This window comes from Microcaecilia unicolor, chromosome 5, assembly GCF_901765095.1.
Source record: "Microcaecilia unicolor chromosome 5, aMicUni1.1, whole genome shotgun sequence".
Classification (NCBI taxonomy): domain Eukaryota; kingdom Metazoa; phylum Chordata; class Amphibia; order Gymnophiona; family Siphonopidae; genus Microcaecilia; species Microcaecilia unicolor.
The window spans coordinates 166802801-166821941 of NC_044035.1; the positions used below are offsets into that span (position 1 = coordinate 166802801).

General features: G+C 44.0%; 1 protein-coding gene across 4 annotated transcripts in view; it reads left to right on the top strand.

The window, feature by feature from the left end:
* CUEDC2 (CUE domain containing 2) overlaps window positions 1–19141 on the top strand; it is a 67544-nt gene that overhangs the window by 33621 nt on the left and 14782 nt on the right. For all 4 annotated transcript variants that reach the window (XM_030203551.1, XM_030203554.1, XM_030203552.1 and 1 more), the window contains exons 5-6: window positions 3767–3885; window positions 18320–18484. In XM_030203551.1, the coding sequence (XP_030059411.1) occupies window positions 3767–3885; window positions 18320–18484 (284 nt within the window). The remainder of the gene's footprint in view (window positions 1–3766; window positions 3886–18319; window positions 18485–19141) is intronic.

The window sequence follows — 19141 nt, forward strand, 5'->3', positions numbered from 1 at the left end:
TTGTGTTGCAGCTAAATTAAATCTTATTTTTATTACTTTATTCTCAGGTGTGAGTTCATCTGCGGTTGGTGGTGTTTCATTTGATGTTGTTAGTGCTTGTGTGTTTAGCACGATATTCGTAAGTTCATATTTATTTATTTTTTTTAGTATTTCTGTCTTCTGGGCACACACATGTGCTGTAGTATTCCGCTTTAGCTTTTTTTATTTTGTGTTTGTACGTGCTTAGAGTTTTCCTCCATGTTGTTTTGTTCATATCAAGATTGTTTTTGGACCATTTCCTTTCCAGTTTCCTACAAAGTTTTTTTTTTTTTTATCTCTTGGTTGACTCTTCCTCTTTGTTTTCATTTTAAGTGGTGTTATTTCATTCAGTGTGTTTCTGCTTAATTCATCCCAATTTCTCAGGAAATGGGTTTTAATGGGTATTATTTTTGTTAGTTCGTTCAGTACTGTCGACCAGAAGATCTGATTGTCCACTTTTTCCTCTAGTTAGGACAGTGTAAGGTGTCATTGATTCCCTGGTCTTGCTGTTCTCTTTCCATTGAAGTGTGACGGTGAGTTTGCTATGATCTGACCAGGGCACTTCTAATATGTGATTATTATTTGCTAAGAACCTGAAAGCTAGTATATCTAATTGATGACATTTTGCATGGGATAATGTTGTTGGTGCTGTTTTGATGATCCATTGGTTCAGGAAGTTTGTTATGGACCTAGTGTTGTTGTCATGATGTTTTTCTATGTGTAGATGTCTCGTAGTAGAAGGATATTTGTGAAGTTAGTGCAAATGTTTGATACAAAGTCCATGAAGTCATCTTGGGCTTCATGCCAACTTTCCTGGGGGCGGTTAGTGTTGTCTGATTTTGCATGCCAAAATTTCAATTTTAGAGGATTTTTGTTCGGCCATCAGTTCTACTATGAAGAAGGTTTTAAATATTATTAAGGCAACCCAGCCTCCTTTCTTTTTGGACCGGTTTGTGTGTTCAAATTTGCATGTCCAATTTGGGTATATATCCGGTTTGTGCACACAATTTAATTACTTAACCAGCAAATATGCACTGATAATTGGGTACCAACAGTAATGGGATCTCTCCCAGGAAAAGGCCACAGAGATAGAAAATAATTCTCCACTCAAAGAAGTAAATAGAGAAGTGCACACTATAAGGCACCCTTTCCAGGGTCAGCATTTTTGATTCCCCTTCACGTCAGGGTGAAATAGGAGCACATAGTCAAAGCATCACAACTTGAAAAGAATAACGCACAAACTTTGTGGCTACATGCACCACTTTGACAATATCCAGGCTTCAGTTTCCTTTGCTTTGTATAGAACCCAAAAAGAAATTTTAAAAATCCAACCAAGAACTATGGGAGCTTTATTCAAATGAGCTCCTGCATAGCAGTTCTTTTAAACAACTTAATGTCTCTTCCTGTTCTTGAAACAGAGTTTACCAGGGAAACAATCTGTGGCGCAGTCTTTAAGCAATAAAGGAAGTTCCCAAACTCCCTGCTTCCCAGTCTCATTCCATAAAAATGCTGGGGCAAACCAAAATTACTTGACACCCAAAAAAAATCTCTCATATCTTCTGTTTGGCTCCTGTTACAAACCTAGGGCTCAAACAGCTAGCAGATCCCCTCATACAGTTGCTCATAATAGAGAAGACCTGGCATCTATTATGCCCTCCCCTCATCTTCTAGCACTTTACTTACAAAGCAAGCAACTGGATTAACTATCAACTTTTCAACTATCCAGGAACAATACAGAGACTTGATTGTTAAATACAGTGCACAAGCCTTTCAGGGTCAGTTTTCTATTTCCATTTCTTCACATTCTTCAGGTGGTATAGTGACTGAGCTCTCAAACTCCATGGGTTCCTCCCTTAGGAGTATTAGTGGCTTCCATTTCCATAGGCTGGGGGAAATGCTGCTGTTCTTCCCCCTTCCAGTCCCAAGTTCTAGGAGTTTGAAAGCCCTCCCCATTTTCAGGAAGTTCCCTCCTAACCTGTCCGCGTAACCAGGATTTTTCCTGAACCTTCTTCACCTTTCCATGGCTGCCTACCAACCTTTTTCTAGAAGATCCTAGGTGCCTTCTGTTGACTGCAAGTTTATTTGCAGCTGGTTTTCTTATTCTGTCTTTATTCCATAAAGGGGTAGAAGAGCATTGAGATTGATGTGGCAGGGCCCTTACAGTCCCTCTTCCTCCTTCCTCACATAAAAATCGATTATTGAAGTTACTTGGCAATAATTGAAATATACGCACGCATCTTTATAGTCACTATTTTATAAAGATGTGTGCGTAAAGGTTTCCGTGCGGATCTGAAAAGGGGTGGGTTAGTGACGTTTCTAGTATTTATGCACAGTGTTATAGAATTCGGGGGATCACCTAATTTAAGTGCGGGGATTTACACCAGGGTTCAATTGGTGTAAATCCTTGCACCTAAAATTGGGTGCAGATCCTGGCACTAACCGCTACTCTATAAATGGTGCCCAACTTTGAGCGCTGTTTATAGAATGGCACTTTTTTTTATGCCCAAATTTGGGCCCATTTGTAGAATTTAGTCCATAATGTTATACATTATTCAGAAAGGAATGGAGAATAAATATGAAAACCTTATAATGGCTATGTGTTGATCCATGGTGCTACTGCATCTTAATTACTGTACGTAGTTCCCGTTGCTCTCATGTTAAAAAAAAAAAAAAAAAGAGATGCAGCAGAGAAGAATTACAAAATTATAAAGGGGGGTGGAAGGGATCCCCTATGAAGAAAGATTAAATAGGTTAGAATACTTCCTAGAGAAAGACCATAAACAATTATAAGACAGGTAGATTTGGGAAAGCCACCAGTTATCCCTTGCAGTGAGCAACAGGGAATACTACTTAGTATTTTAAGGGACCCGGCTTGTCCACTCTCAAAGATTGAATGCTGGGTTTGATGGACCTTTAAGCTGAGCCACCATGACGTGTTGGATCTCTAAGGGAGAGGAAGGGTTAATAGATGGTACAGATGGGCATACTGGATACGCCCTGTGGTCTTTTTTTCTGCCTTAATTTTTCTGTTTTTCTATGTGATGTATGCGTTTTCCAAGTTGTAGGTGGGTAATATATTTTTTTTAATAAAAAAATGACATTTTTAAGTAACTTCCAGTTTGCCAACGAATGAAATTCATCCAGTGACCGCGTGACTATTTTTTTTGATAACCAGATGAGCCCCGGATTTTATTCCGAGTTAGTCTCGTACTCTTGCAACACAAAAATGCTTTGCTGCTGGCAGCTCTACTTATTGAGGGAGGGCAGAGTATACTTGCTGGCTCCCAGGTAAGAATTACAGAATTAGCCACAGCGTGCTGACTGCACCATTAAGAGTCACCATAGCCATCTGACACTGATGAAGGGGGGGGGAGGAAAGTGGTGTAAAACCTTTGACTCTTTCAAGAGATGTTACTAGACTCTACCTCTACATAGATACCACGTTTGGGCCCAAAGCTGGTGTTAGTGATGAAGAGACCCAGGGCACAAGCATGAGAAGGAGCCCCGGTTAGCAGGCTGTGTCCTTTCGATTTTTGGTAGTGTTGGGGCCCTCTGTGGCATGGGGGGGTTCAGGGTAGCTGCCCAAGTGGCACTAATGCCCCCCACCCCCAGTGATCCTGGCTAGGAATTCACACAGGAGAGAAATGTAGATGCTGCATACAGAAATCAAGGTGTTAGAGAGATGCATTCACAGAAAAGAAGAAAAATTGGAAAAAAATGTAATGGCAATCTTTTGTGCTTTCTTAAGAAAATACTCCCGCAAAAGCTACTGAGAGGATCTGCAATCCATCTACCAACTGTAGCAAGAAGCATGGGGGAAAAGCTGAGGAGAAAATACAGCCACCACCAGAGGGAGCCAGTGCACAGGTACTGCACACAAAGACACGCTCAGCTTTACAGAGGTAGCAACAAATGTATTACCAGACTCCAAAAGCTACAATATCTCTCTTAAAACTATTATACAAAAGATCTTTGTTTGCAATGACTGAAATTTCCTTTCTCCAGTAGAAGCTTCAGTTAAAGCAAACTCATTCAAAGTAGAAGTTTTTGAGAGGTTTATAAGCCCAGGTTTGAGTTCCCATGCCAAGTAAGTTTGTTTTCCTGAAATCATTGGCGCTCAAACCAAGTTAAGTTTAAAAAAGAATTACTGTCTAACCATTCATTATTTTTGATATTTACCTGGCACAGCTTGTGATGCCCTTTGAGAGTAAATTCTGGGTGACCTAGTCCCAAAGTCTTGTAGGAGTTCCACAGCTAATGCACAAGTTCAAAAGAAGATAGTTCATGTTGCGGTGTTTTTTCTGATGAAGTTCTCAAATTCCTGTGGTGACAAACAATATGCCGTGCTGATTTTGGTTTGATGAATCTGAGTTTATTTTTCAAAATTGGACTGAATAAAAGAAGTTATATTCTCTTAACGGCCCGATATTCATCTTGCGGTGATAAGCATTTTGCTGATAACTGCTGGAGTTATACCTGGAAATTCAATGTCGGACCATGTCTGGACTCCAGCATTTAATTTCCGTGTAGAGGTAGCTGGCAAAAAGATAGCTAGTGTGGAGGGGCATTTTCGATATGACATTTAAATCCAACTTTGCACATTTTGCTCTAAAGTCCCAAATACGAATAGGAAATATAGCCATTTTCGAAACAGAAAAATGTGTTCTTTTTATTTAGCAAATGCCATTTGCTAGATGTTTTTGTACTCAGTGCGTTTATCTTTTTGGTCCAAGTGAAAAATGCACAAAATCAAGCCATTGGGATGTAGGAGGAGTCAGCATTCTTACTACACTGACCACACGGGCATCCCAGCACAGCAGTGGGACACCCTAGGGCGCACTGCAGTGGACTTCATATAAAAGCTCCCAGGTGTACATATCACCATTACCCCCTTATATTGTATGGTGAGCCCTCCAAAACCCATCAAAAACCTACTGTCCCCAACCATACACCTCTAGAATAGCCCTTTTGGCTGAAGGGGTCATCTATATGTGGGTTCAGTAGGTCTTCGGCGAGTGTGAGAGGGCTCACTTTCCACCACAAGTGTAACAAGTAGAGTGTGATATGGGCCTGGATCTACCTTTCTAGAGTAGAGTGCACTGTACCGACCACCAGTCTACTCCAGGGACCAGCTTGCTGCTCTAATAGGACTGGCTATGACATTTGATGCTGTGATAGGGCAGGTGTATACTGTTTCTTTCACATCTTTGGGGATTGAGAGGGGATCAGTGACCACTGGTGGAGTAAGGGGGAATCGTGCCTTAATCCCTCCATTGGTCATCTGGTCATTTAAGGTACCTTTTGTGTTTTATTCGTTGTAAAAACAGGTCTAGACCAAAACATTTAGATTGTAGCCCTGGACATTTTTGGTGGTTTTTTTCCCATTATGGTAGAAAAACCAAGTTAGTAACAGCCAAATCCCGCCTCTGACACACACCCTTATGATTTGCATGCACTGCATACCAAAATGTTTAAATAATGAGTTTCAAAAATACCGAACGTTTTAGCACGAAAAACATCCAAATGTTGCTTTATACACTTTTTGAACCTTTTTCTTCTTTTGAAAGTGTGATATTCGGCTCTTAACCAGCTTTGAAGAACTGCATGAAAACAGGACTGTGTTTTATTTGGTCCTATTTATGCAGTTGTCATAACCTGGTTAAGTGCTAAATATCGGAACTTAACCAGCTAAGTGCCAACTCTGCCCCCAGAATGTCTCCAAAATAGCCGGTTTCAGCTTGAGCGCTAACCGAGCATTTTCAGCAGCACTATCTGGTTGAGCTGCTGAAAATGCCCAGTAGTCCCAACCCGGACAGGCGATTTAAATGGCCAGGAAAAACTTCTGGCTGTTTAAATCATTTTGAATATCTGGCCCTAAAAGTGTAATATAAGACCAAAAATAATATGGTTTGCTGGACCAGCTAAAGTCCTTGATGTACATACATCAGGCATGAAGTTGTGCAGTTGAATTTAGAGCATCAGGCCATGGCTGAGCTGAGATCCCCAACTTGTGGTTTGTGTCCCAACCCTATGATGCAGTTAAATCCAGGATCTGCCCTTTTTTTGACAAGTTAAAAAGTTTGATACGAGGTGCATTACCCTGTTGTGTTGAGCTGCCTTAACCCATTACGGGCTTGAATACAAATAGTTATTTCATGGTTCCTGTGTGGCAGCACAGGATAGTAATATTGCAACCATCCCAGATCCACATTTGAGGATCTGGTTCAAAATAGAAATTGCTGAATTAGTCCGTTATTGGGCTCATTTTCGAAAGAGAAGGGCGCCCATCTTTCGACACAAATCGGGAGATGGGCGTCCTTCTCCCAGGGTCGCCCAAATCGGCATAATCGAAAGCCAATTTGGGGCGCCCTCAACTGCTTTCCGTCGCAGGGACGACCAAAGTTCCCGGGGGTGTGTCGGAAGCATAGCGAAGGCGGGACTGGGGCGTGCTTAACACACGGGCGTCCTCGGCCGATAATGGAAAAAAGAAGGGTGACCCTAACGAGCACTTGGCTGACTTTATTTGGTCCATTTTATTCTTGCGACCAAGCCTCAAAAAGGTGCCCAAACTGACCAGATGACCACCGGAGGAAATAGGGGATGACCTCACCTTACTCCCCCAGTGGTCACTAACCCCCTCCCACCCTAAAAAATAAAAATTAAAAAATATTTTTTGCCAGTCTCTATGCCAGCCTGAAATGTCATACCCAGCTCTCTGACAGCAGTATGCAGGTCCCTGGAGCAGTTTTAGTGGGTGCAGTGCACTTCAGGCAGGCGTACCCACATTTTGGTGCCCCCCTTCACCCCTTAGGGCTTTGGTAGTGTTGTACAGTTGTGGGGAGTGGGTTTTGGGGGGCTCAGCACCCAAGGTAAGGGAGCTATGCACCTGGGAGCAATTTCTGAAGTCCAATGCAGTGCCCCCAAGGGTGCCTGGTTGGTGTCCTGGCATGTGAGGGGGACCAGTGCACTACGAATGCTGGCTCCTCCCATGACCAAATGGCTTGGATTTGGTCGTTTCTGAGATGGGCGTCCTCAGTTTCCATTATCGCCGAAAACCGGGGACGACCATCTCTGGTTGACCTAAATGTTGAGATTTGGGCGTCCCTGATCGTATTATCGAAACGAAAGATGGCTGCCCATCTTGTTTCGATAATACGGGTTTCCCCGCCCCTTCGCCAGGACGTCCTGCGAGGACATCTTCAGGAAAACTTGGGCGCCCCTTTCGATTATGCCCCTCCATGTGAAAGAAGGAAGACTATTAAATGCTATATTTTAGAATTTAAGTAAAATAAGAGCTACTTAAGTTTAGAAATTAACTTGCTCATAGTTTGAACAAAAGGGAAGAGAGTAATGTTTTGAACCATTTATTTATTCAGTATTACAAAAACAATTCACATTGTCCGTTATGACTTGTCAGTATTCATCATGCAGGAGAAAAATGGGTTCAGATGTTATGAACAATTTGTGGAAAAAGGACAGATCCTTAGCTTTGGAGACTTACAGGAGCGTGTATTTTTAAATTACCAAATTTGAATTTCCATTTCATTGGCAACAGATGAGCCCATAAATTGTGGGTTATGTCCATCTACCAGCAAGTGGAGATGGAGGGTAACAAGTTGAACTCATAACAATCAGTAGATAAGCCAACCAGTATTTCCTCTGTCTCCAGCAGGTGGTGGACAGTCTCCCAGCAATTTCTTCTCTCATCTGTGGCCTTGCTCCTATTCTGGGTCTCCTGGTTTAGTTGAGCTTAGGGGTGCTTAGGCTATTGGAAGTGCTACTTGGGGTACACATGGTGAATGCCAGGTCCCTCCCCCACACCCCCTCCCACATCTGTCGTTACAATCCTTCCTCACAAAAAAAGAGAGAGAGAGAGGACTAAGGAAAGTGAACAGAAGTTCCTGTTCTTCATCTTTTGCTGCTTAAGGGGGAATGATTGCTGGTTTTACCTCTGTGCCTAAAAGAATCCAGTCTATCAGATAAACTGCAGACAGTTTTGCTTCACGGTGGTAAGATTACACTCTGGGGTAAGTATCCTTTAATTTTCTTATCTCGGTCGGGTCCCCTGCTGTCCTATGGTTTCTTTTTCCCACTGTTTGCTGTGGAGGATGAAATAGTTAAGTGTGCTGTCGTTGTGCAGCACAAAGACCAGCTTCAGGGCTCTGCTCTGTTTCCCAGCTCTGGGTACATCGGGCTCTTCAGATTCGCTGGCAGCACAGTCGGGTTCCCACGAGGGGAAAGTCTCCTCAGGCCTCTCTCAACTGCCAGTTTCAGCCACAAGAATGGCAGCCATTTTAAATAACCGTGGGACTGGTTCTAACTTGAGCTCCCACCCTTGGTAAGTCTGTCTGTAGCCCTTTCTGAGAATACTACCTTTGATTCTCAAGATGCCGTTTTCTCCTGAATTTGTCTTGTTATTGCACCAGACTTGTTTGTTAAAAAAAAGGTCACCCTGATGAGGAACCTCTCCCTTCATCTCGGCATTTTTTTCTCTTACTTGGCAGCTAGAAAGAAGTATTTAGAAGGCTTGGTTGACATAGACCCCGGTTCTCCTTCAACCTCATCGCGGTCTGAAAGGGGCTTTTCTGCAGCGTCTATTCAGTCTGTAAATCCAGAACTTTTAAAGGAAGGGGGGTTTCCTCTGGATGAGGCTGATGATCCCATAGCTGTCGGGATGTTCCATAAAGAGGAGTTGCCAGCTTTTATTACTAAAGCCCTTGAGAACCATAATATTTCTTGCCCTACTTCTCAGATTCCTGCTTCTGTTCACCCTATGATGACCATACTAAGAAGCCTCCTAAATCCTTTCCAGTTCATTCTGCAGGATCTTATTACAGTGCAGCGGTCCACTCCTGACTCTAGTTTGAAGGTGGCCCGGGCTATGTGTCATTTGTACCCCATCTCCCAAGAGCAGCGGTTCTCAACCCGTGTGTTACGAGGCCAGCACACATTGCAGCTTTTGTTTTTCCTGTGCACCTTCTCTCCTCTCTTGCAGCAGATCCAGCACATTTCCCTTCCATGTCCCATGAGTCCAGTACCTCAACTGCCCCCCACCACCATGAGTCTAGTATCTCTTCTTTGTCCTTTCAGAGTGCCCCAGTCCACAAAAACCTGTATTTTTTGCCAGTGGCAGCTGTAATAGACTTCCAGGGCCAACCCAGCTCTTTCCCTCTGCAGGGTCCTGCCCCTCTAACATACTTTCCTGTTTATGGGTGGGCAAGACGCTGCAGTGGGAAGGGATCCAGGTCAGCCCCAGCAGTCTGTTACGGGTTTTGTGGACCGGGGTGCTCAGAAAGGACAAGGAAGAGGTGCTAGACTCATGGTGGGGAGAGGGGGAGGTACTGGACTCATGCAGAAGTGCTGGAGCCATGAGGAGGAGATGGAGGAAAGCAGAGGGATTGGTGCTGGACATATGTTGGAGAAGGGGACAGAAGAAGTGTCAGACCTTGTCTGAGGGAACAGAGAAGAGGGATGTGTCAGATCATAGGGGGTTGAGGATATATCAGACTGGAGGGGGAGGCACTGGACTCACGAGGAGGGAAGGGAGAGATGCTGGACCCATGGGGAGGAGATGGAGGAAGGCAAAGGAAGAGGTACTTGGATGTATGGGGGAAGGGAACAGGAGAGATGCCAGACCTTGGCTGAGGGAACAGGAGATTGAGGAGGGACATGTCAGACCATGGAGGGTGAGGGTGGGGGTTAGGGGCTGGGGAAAGGGGAAAGGGGAACATAGACCATGGAAAGATGTAGGTAGGGAATAAGAAGAGGGGGACATGACAGGCTGGGGAAAGGGAGACTTGTCAGACTGGGAGAAAATTCAGACCATGGGGGGTAGGGAGATAGTGTATCTGAGAAAGAGATGCTGTACTGCAGGGGGAAGGGCAGGAGATGCAACTACACAAACCCTGATGCCAAGCTCCTTCCTGGGTTCTGTTGGTGGTAAACCAGACTTAGCAGGCTTTCACTTCAGTTCTTGGTTTGCCATCTACACAACCCAGAAGGGAGCAGGTCATTGGTATTTGTGTAGCCACATCTCCAGCTTCCAGGCTGCTCTGATGAACACAGAGCTGGTAGGCCATAAGAGGGGTGACATGGGAGTTGCTGCACTTTAAGTGAGGAGAAGAGAGGGAACAGGAAATTGCTGGATCAAAAGAAGGCAGGGAAGAGGGGGGGGGGACAAGGAGTGCTGGACCATAGAGGTGGAAGGGAAGGAGAGGGGACAAGGAAATGCTGGACCATAGGGGTGGCATGAGAATCACAATGAATATATATGTATACACATGTAGTTTTTTGTTGTTTTGTTTTTTGTATGATTACTTACATAGAGAAAATGTGCTAGTTAGGATCTTCTTCTGTGGGAGAGGGGTTGTGGCTGCAGGGTATGTTTACATTTAATTTATAAGAACTGCCATACTGTATCAGACTAAAAGTCTGTGAGGGTACTATATAAAGTGTGTCACATAGAAGGAAGAGTCATGAGGGAGAGGGAGTCTCAGGGTATCTTTGTGGGGGGGAGGTGAGTCTGGACAGGGAATACAATAGACAGAGAGGATAATGGTACACAGAGCTTTAAGAAGCACCAATAAGGCAGTGTACCTTTACCAACACATTAAATATAGGAAAATGAAGAGGATGGCTATGACTAGACCATGAAGGGATTACGAATGAGCATGGAGTATCACGGAAGGTGTTACTATTGGAAATTACGGTTTGAGTTTAATGTAACATGCTGACTATTGTTTCTTTCAGTGTGCATGACAAAAGTGAAGGTAGTAAGGGGGGAGGGGGGATAAGAGAGGGTACTGTTACAAAAACAAAAACTGATGATAGCAACTTAAGATTAATGTATATAAGACCGACAGTTTTACAACTTATGTATGTACTCTAATGGATGTGTTACCAGGTGAAATCATCAATAAAAAATGTTGACACACAAAAAAAAGTGTCTCACATATGCAGGCATTGTCCATTAGGTGTGTCCTGACTGAAAAAAGGTTGAAAAAAATTGAACTGAGAAGCCCAAGAAAGTCAAACTAGACATGTACTACAACATAGGGAAAAAAAATGCATTTCCAACAAAATACAAAGGCATCCGTGATGCACATTTCCCAAGCTAACATATTCTATCTAATAAATTCAAAATAAAGCACTTTTTTTTTATACCTTTATCTGAGAATTTTATTTTTCCAAGCATGCTGGTCCTAGTTTCTCTTCTCTGCGTTATCTGTTGTCTTCTCTTTTTCCAGTGGGTGCTGTCCTTTGTTCTGTCTCCCTATCTTCCTCCATTCCCTCAATATATCAGTCCCTAACATATTGTCTCTTTCTCTTTGCCCACTCAAAATTTCACCCTCTCACTCTTCAGTCATCCACATATATTTCACTTGCCTTTCAACTTTCCATCTCCTCCTCTCACCCTCTAGCTCTCCTGTCTCACTGCCCTAGAGGAACTGGAAAAGTTACAGCTGCCTAAGGTGGATGCTGAAGTGGCGGCTGTCACTAAAAGACAACTCTGCTGGCTGAGGATATTCAGGATAGAAAATTAGAACCTCCCTTTTAAACTTTCCATTAAGTGGATGCATTATCCCTGCAAGCTTCGGTATGTAGTTCTTATGCGCCCAGATCTTGTAGCTGGGTACAGCAGGCTGCTGATTCTATGACATGCTAATTCTGCCACTTCTCTTCAATTACCATCTATTGAAGCATGTCTGGCATATTTGGCAGACTCCTTGTATGATATTCTGTGGGCTTCTGCCAATTAGATAGCCTTGGCAGTTATGGTCAGAAGATTGTTATGGCTCCATCATTAGGCAGAAGATGCTACTTCCAAACAATGCCTTACCAAACTTCCCTTCAGAGGGGAAACTTCTCTTTGGAAAAAATTTAGAAAAGCTGGTCAAGGATTTGGGCAACTCCAAGACTCAGCGTTTACCTGAGGATAAGCCCTGATCTTCATTTAGGTCGAGCTAGTTGTACTCGTGACTTAAGGATGTTATTTATTTAGATTTTGCTCACACCTTTTTCAGTAGTAGCTCAAGGTGAGTTACATTCAGGTACACTGGATATTTCTCTGGCCCAGGAGGGCTCACAATGTAAGTTTGTACCTGAAGCAATGGATGGTTAAGTGAGTTGCCCAAGATCACAAGGAGCAGCAGTGGGATTTGAACTGGCCACCTCTGGATTGCAAGACCGGTGCTCTAACCACTAGACCACTCCTCCATATATGTTAAGTAATATAAACAAAACTGGACTCCTTCCTTTCAGAGACCCTGGTAGCAGCAGAAGTAGTCTTTTTGGGCTGACAAAAGAAACTCTACTGAGTCTTCCAGATCATCCCCAGCCTCTCGTCCATCCTAATGATGGGGTACCAGTCCACTCTTCTCTGGAGATGATTGTAGGGCATCTTGCCAACTTTTTAGAGGAGTGCACCAGTTCTTGCAGATCAATGGGTTCTAGAGCTCATCAGAGACGATTACAAATTAGAGCTGTCTTCTCCAATCGTATAATTTTTTTTCTTGGAATCCCCTTGCAAAGATCGCTTCTGTCCACCTTACGAAACTTGCAGGATTTGGGAGCAGTAACTCTAGTTACTCCTCCTGAACAAGGTCAAAGCAGATATTCCATTTATTTCATGGTTCCAAAGAAAGGGACTCATTTCATCCAGTGCTGGATCTCATGCATGTCAACAAATCTCTTCAGATGAAGCATTTTTAAATGTAAACTTCACATTCTCTTATAGCAGCAGTATATCCAGGGGAGTTTCGTACTTCCTTGGACCTCAAAGAAACATATTCACATTCCTATCTGGCCCCCTCCTCAGTGCTGCTTATGCTTTGCAAGGCTGGGCCATCACTTTCAGTTCAGAGTGATGCATTTCAGGCTCTCAATAGCTCCTAGAACCTTCTTCAAGGGTTATGGTGGTGGTAGCAGCCTTCCTTCATTGGGATGGTATCAGAATTCACCTGTATCTGGACAACTGGTTGATCAGCGCCTCCTCATTTCAGGAGGGTACCCAGATGACTGCTCGAATGATGCCCTTCTTCAGGCTTTAGGTTTAGTCATCAACTTTGCCAAAAGCCATCTTGTTCCTTCCCAGTCCATCAAATTCTTGAGTGCTTGCTTCGACACTCTGCAGGGAAACAGGGTTTCTTCCAGATCTCAGAAGGGAGAAGTTCTAGTCACAAATAACGCTGGTTGTTTCAGATTCCAAGTCCGAGGGTCTAGAATTGTGTTCAGGTCCTGGGCTCCAAGACAGCCACTCTGGAGGTGGTGGCGCACGTGCATCCCCTTCTGCATGTTTGTCCTCAGGTGAGAATTTGCATGTCTTTGTGTCTGCAGTCAACCAACCTATGCAAATGCATATCCATCCTGGATAATGGAGACCAGGGATGTAAGCTCAGTGCCTCCACCACAATGTTCAGGGTCTTTGGTCCAAGACAGAATCTCTGTGGCCTATCAATTGTCTAGAGCTCAGGGCAGTTCATTGAGCCTTCTTGGCCTTCCAATCGCTTCTCCAGGGACACCCAGTTAGAATCTTGTCAATGTATCAGCAGTAGCTTACTTCAACAGACAGGGAGGCATTAAAGTGCTCCGCTGGCTCTGGAAGCCTGCATGTTGTTTTAGTGGACAGAGAAACACTTTCCATTGATGTTGGCAGCCCCTATTGCAGGGACGCTGAATTATGCTGAATGTCCAAGCGGATTATCTCAGCAGGAATTCCCTGGATCTGGGGAAGTGGGAATTGTCCAGAGAAGATTTTGCCTTAATCACAAAGAAGTGGGAGACTCCTGTTCTGCATTTAAAGGTATCCAGGCACAATGTAAAAGTGCAGTGCTTTTTCAGGAGAAAATAATATGGTTCAGAAGGCCTAGATGCATTGATTCGGCCATAGCTAGAGTCAGACCTGCTCTGCGTGTTTCTGCCCTGGCCGATGATCAGCAGGGTGCTTCACCGCATCCTACTTCATCTGAGGAGTGATTCTCACAACCCCGGATTAGCCCAGGAGGCCTTAGTATGCAGACCTTATATGTCTTATGGTAGATCTTCCCTTTCACTTTCCTCTAGTCCAAGGGTTACCAATTCAGATGGAGGATCCCTTTGGCTCTTGAGCAGTCAAAATTGAGGAAGAAGGGTTATTTGGAAAAAGAGATCACTACTTTTAATCCAGGCTTGGAAATGGTCTGCTTCTGCTGCTTATGCGAGAGTATGGAGAGTCTTTGAAGCTCGGTGTTAAGAGAGCTGAATCTCCCTTTCAATCCTTGTTGCCTCAGATCCTAGCATTCCTTCAAGAAGGTTTTGAAAAGGGTTTCACTTACAACCAGTGATGTAGCCAGACCTGACATTTTGGGTGGGCACTATGTGTATGAGTAGCGCAGTAGTAGTGTTTCTTGGAATAGTACTAAATAATGTCCTAGAGTGCAGTTCCAGCCATCTCTTCCTCTATCGCAGCATCAGCCCTGCCCTTCCTTTTCCTACCCCCCTATCTCTCCCTGTAGCACGGCACCAGTTCTTTCCTACCCCCCACATCTTTCCCTCTAGCCCGGGATCAGCCCTGTCCTTCCCTACCCCCTCCCCAATTCCCTTTAGCCCAGCATTGGCCTTGCCCTTCACAAACCCCTGCCCAGAAGCCCAACATAACATATTTTTTTTGCCTGAGCACTGCAGAGCCCACCCAGAAGCCCACCACCATGAAATATAAAACTTGGGCTAGGCACTACAGAGACAGTTTCCTGCAGAAGTTTCTTGCCTCTGATGAGGCCCTGATCAGTGTATGCACATGGTGCAGTGCTGGAGAGGAGGCCCAAGCTGGCTCCTAGCAGTGCCCGACTTGATTCACAATGCAACTGCAACAACTCCTGGCATCTGGAGCTAGATGAGTGCCCAGATTTCCCCACCAGCCAATGGAACTCCTAACTCCCAATTCTTCTGTAGATTTCTCCAATCCCAGGCCTCACTGATGTCTGGTGCAGTGACAGGAGGCCTGAGCCATGCCAAACCATTGTACGCAGGCTGTGGGGACAGGCATCAGTGAGCAGAGGCGAAAACAGTAGCCGCGGAGAACAGAGGCAGAGGAGAAATAAATTAACAGAGAGCAGAGGCACATGTACGGGGGGGGGGGGGGGGGTTAGGCAGGCATCAGTTAGCATAGGTGACAGCAGCAGCTGCCGGGAACAAAGGCAGAGGAGGAAAACTTGAGCGACGCAGAGGCGCCCACCCACCCCCATGCTAGACTCCTGAGCAGCAGCAAACCAAGGCAGGCAGGAGAGCTGCTGCTTGCTTCCAAGTCTAAGTCTTTCCATTTTTGATATACCGCCTTCTATTGAAGCACAAATCAAGGTGGTTTTCATATATAACTATTCCAGGAGGCTGGAGCATTAGTAAAAACAAAAAATAACACCAGAGTTGCAACTGGCTCACAGACTGAGACTGGGTCGGCCTGAGCCCACCCAGCCCTCCCGTAGCTACATTCAGATTGCAGCCTTAGCATGCTTTTTGGGATGCTTTCTGCATTTCACCCTAGCAGCTCATCCAGACATTGTTCGCCTTTTGAAGTGTTATCCACCTCTTCATGCTACACATCCAGAATAGAATCTCAATTTAGTACTGAAGTGTCTGCAGAAAAGCTCCCTTTGAGCCTAATCGGAAGGTGACCCTCAAGGATCTCACCCTAAAGTTGGTATTTGAGGGTGGAGTAACTATTAGGACTGTACCATCCTTTCTTCTAAGGTGGTTTCCTCTTTTCATTTGAACCAACCAGCATTCTTGCTTTCCTTTCATCAGAAAGACTATGAGCAGGAATTTCGGTCTTTGTGCTTTCTGAATGTTCACCATGTCCTTCAATATCTGGAGGTCACCAATGAATTTTCTCAGTCTGACCATCTTTTTGTACTTAGGCCATAATAAGAGTGTCTCAGCTTCTAAGGCAACCATTGTGCTATGGCTTTAAGAAGCCATTTCTTCTGCTTATATACTGTCGGGCAAATCCCCGCCAATTTCTCTGAAAGTGTATTCCATGCAGTGCTGTTTTGTGCCGGTATGCAACGGTACGGCGTACCGGCACCTTTTTTTTTTGCCCCCTGGCGACCCCCCCCCCCCTCCCCTCGGCACTGCTTCTCAGTCCCCTACTTACTTTTTTTTTTTTTTAAGACTCAGCAGCGTGAACGGTGCAGGCAGCGATTGAAAGAGGCTGTCAGCGTCGGAGCTTCCCTCTGCGAGTCCCGCCTATGTTTCAACTTCCTGTTCCCGCTTAGGCGGGACTCGCAGAGGGAAGCTCCGACGCTGACAGCCTCTTTCAATCCCTGCCTGCATCGTTCGTGCTGCTGAGTCCGACGCTGGCAGGTAGTGGAGAAGGAGGATGGGCTGGAAGAAGAATCGCTGGACATGGGGCAGGGGAGAGAGGAGAATTGCTGGACATGGATGGGAGGAGAATCGCTGGACATGGATGGAGAGGAGAACAGGAGATAGAGGAGAATTGCTGGGCATGGATGGAGGGAGGGGTTGGCGGGGAGAGAGGAGAAATGCTGGACTAGGGTGGAGGAGAGGGGAGAGAGAATTATTGCTTTATATGGATACAGGGGAGGGAAGAGAGGAGAAATGCTGGACATGGATGGAGGGGTGGAAAGAAAAATAGAAGATGCACATGGATGGAGATGAGGGGAAGAGAAGAAAAGAGAAAAATGCACATGGATGGAGAAAATAGGCAAAAGCTGGATCCACGTTATACCTCCTCCAGTCAATTCCATGGAGGAGGACCCAGCTTTTACTTACGGATGTATGGCAAGAAATTAAGAAGAAAGGAGGAAAGTAAAGAAATAAATGGAAAGGAAGCCCTAGAAATGGAGTTAAGAGAACAGATAGAGAGCAGCAGAATCAGAGACTGGGATGGATAGAAAAACAAAGTCACCAGACAACAAAGGTAGAAAAAATCATTTTATTTTCATTTTAGTTTTTGAAATATGTCCAATTTGAGAATTTACATCTGCTGTCTTATTTTGCACTGGGTATACTGGAGCTGTAACAGCTTACAGAAATTATTTCTGATGAAAAAAATCACATTATTTTTTTTCTCCTACACTAGTATATTATTTTCAATGATGTCTGTTTATGTGCGCCATAGCTGGTATAAGGGGTGTTTCTAATGTGAGTGTGGCTATTATAGGGGTGGGGCCATGTGGTTACCCCACCCATAATGAGTACCGGCACCTTTTTTTCTCCATAAAAGCACTGATTCCATGAGACCTCTTTCTATTTCTTGGGTGGAATTGAATGCTTTTTCCCTCGAGGAGATCTGTTGGTCAGCCACCTGGATGTCTTTGCATACTTTGTCGAAGCATTATCGACCATCCTGGCTATCTTGAACAGGATGAATGCTTCCTTCAGAGCATCAGTCCTGTCAGCTGCAGTTTCAGTGTCCCACCCTACTTGAGGACTGCTTTGCTGCATCCCACAATTTATGGACTCTTCTGTTTCTGATGAAATGGAAAGAAAAATGATGTCTTATGGTAACTTTTTTTTTTTTTTTTTAATTTCACAACAGATGATTCCAAAAATCCCACCCTGTCTTGTTTTCTCTGTTAGATTTGTTTCTTCAAATTCCTATTATTGTTCATTGGTTGATGTCTTCAGACTTGTTGTTAGGAAGGAAATGTTTGTTGTCCCTACCCTTATCTTACTGCTTTGATAGTGAAATACCGGCTGGCTTATCCACTGACCATCCTATATAACAAAGGTTCAACTTGTTACTCTCTATCTTCACCTGCTGGTAGACGGACCTAACCAATTTCTGGACTCATCTGATGTGATTAAAGGAAAGAAAATTGTCAGGTAACATATATTCTTTCCTTGTAATGACTCAATTAAGAAACAAGTTATCATTGTAAGTTTGTGGCAGTGTTAGCTGTGTTTCTATCTAGGGATCCATGTTTGCATATGAGTATTTTCAGAAATCACTTAGCTATCTTAAAAGTTTTTATTTCACTATTTGTATAAACTGTTTTCCATATCATTTTCACTATAGACCTGCTGAAGATGGTATACTAAAATGTTAAATTACTGCTAAGCACACATTTTCAGTGTGACTAAAAATCCCATTGTAGTACTTTTAAAACTTAAGCTATAGGTTTTGATTTCCCTTGAAGCACCCAGTGTGCTATAAAACTGTTTATATCTACTTGATTGAACTGCCTTGTTTAATGGTGCGCCAAGACTGATTTTTCTGCTTAGGCCCCCTTTATTGTTAGCAGAGTTCCATGTAAATAAAACAGATGAATTTGTATTTTTGGTTGTTTCTTGTCTGGATCATTAGGAAAGTGATCTCAAGAAGGCAGTAGAGATGCTTCAGGAGATGTTCCCGGCTTGCACTGTGACCCAAGCTGAAAAGGTCCTGTCCATGACCAGGGGGGACATGGAGGAGGCTGTGCAGTTAATCGTGGAGGGAAAGGTGGAGCTCTGCAAAAATGTTAACTTAAGGGTATGTCAAGTGCTGCTGCAGCACCACCGCTGTGTTTAGGTTAATGTTTTGTGCCATCCTAGAAACAGACAAAATATTAGGGGAGACTAGTTGGCTTGGGGATACAAAATCTGTCACTTTAGCAGGTGGCTTGAAAATGTGATTCAGATCCTTCATTTAGTGAATGTCCCTGGTTTTAGTTGGGAATTATGAGCACATACCCTAGCCAGGTCTGGCAAAGCAGGAAGGCTCGGTGCACGAAAGAGTAGCATATCAATGTTGAAGAGCTGCCTCTTGGTCATAGGAGGTGGTTCTCTGGGTAGATTAAGAATGTGAAACATCTGATATTCCTTCCTTATGGCTGAGGAGAGAGAGAGGAATGAAATTATGCACAATAATCCATAGTGCATGATTGTATTTCAAGTAACAAACTGTTTCCTTACTTTTTATACCATAGGCAGGACTCTGGAAACAAGTGGATCCCAAAATTAAAGGAGGTCCTGATATTCAGTTGGCAAAGAGCAGTTAATTAGTCAGCTTTGGTTAACTTTGTCTAGATAGTCATATTTGTCCAGGTAAAAGTGAGGCTGAATATCCAGATAAAAATAGGTTTAGGCTTATTAGCTTGATTAACCACCTTCGTCCAAGTTTAACAAAGTAGTATAGAGGAAACTAAGA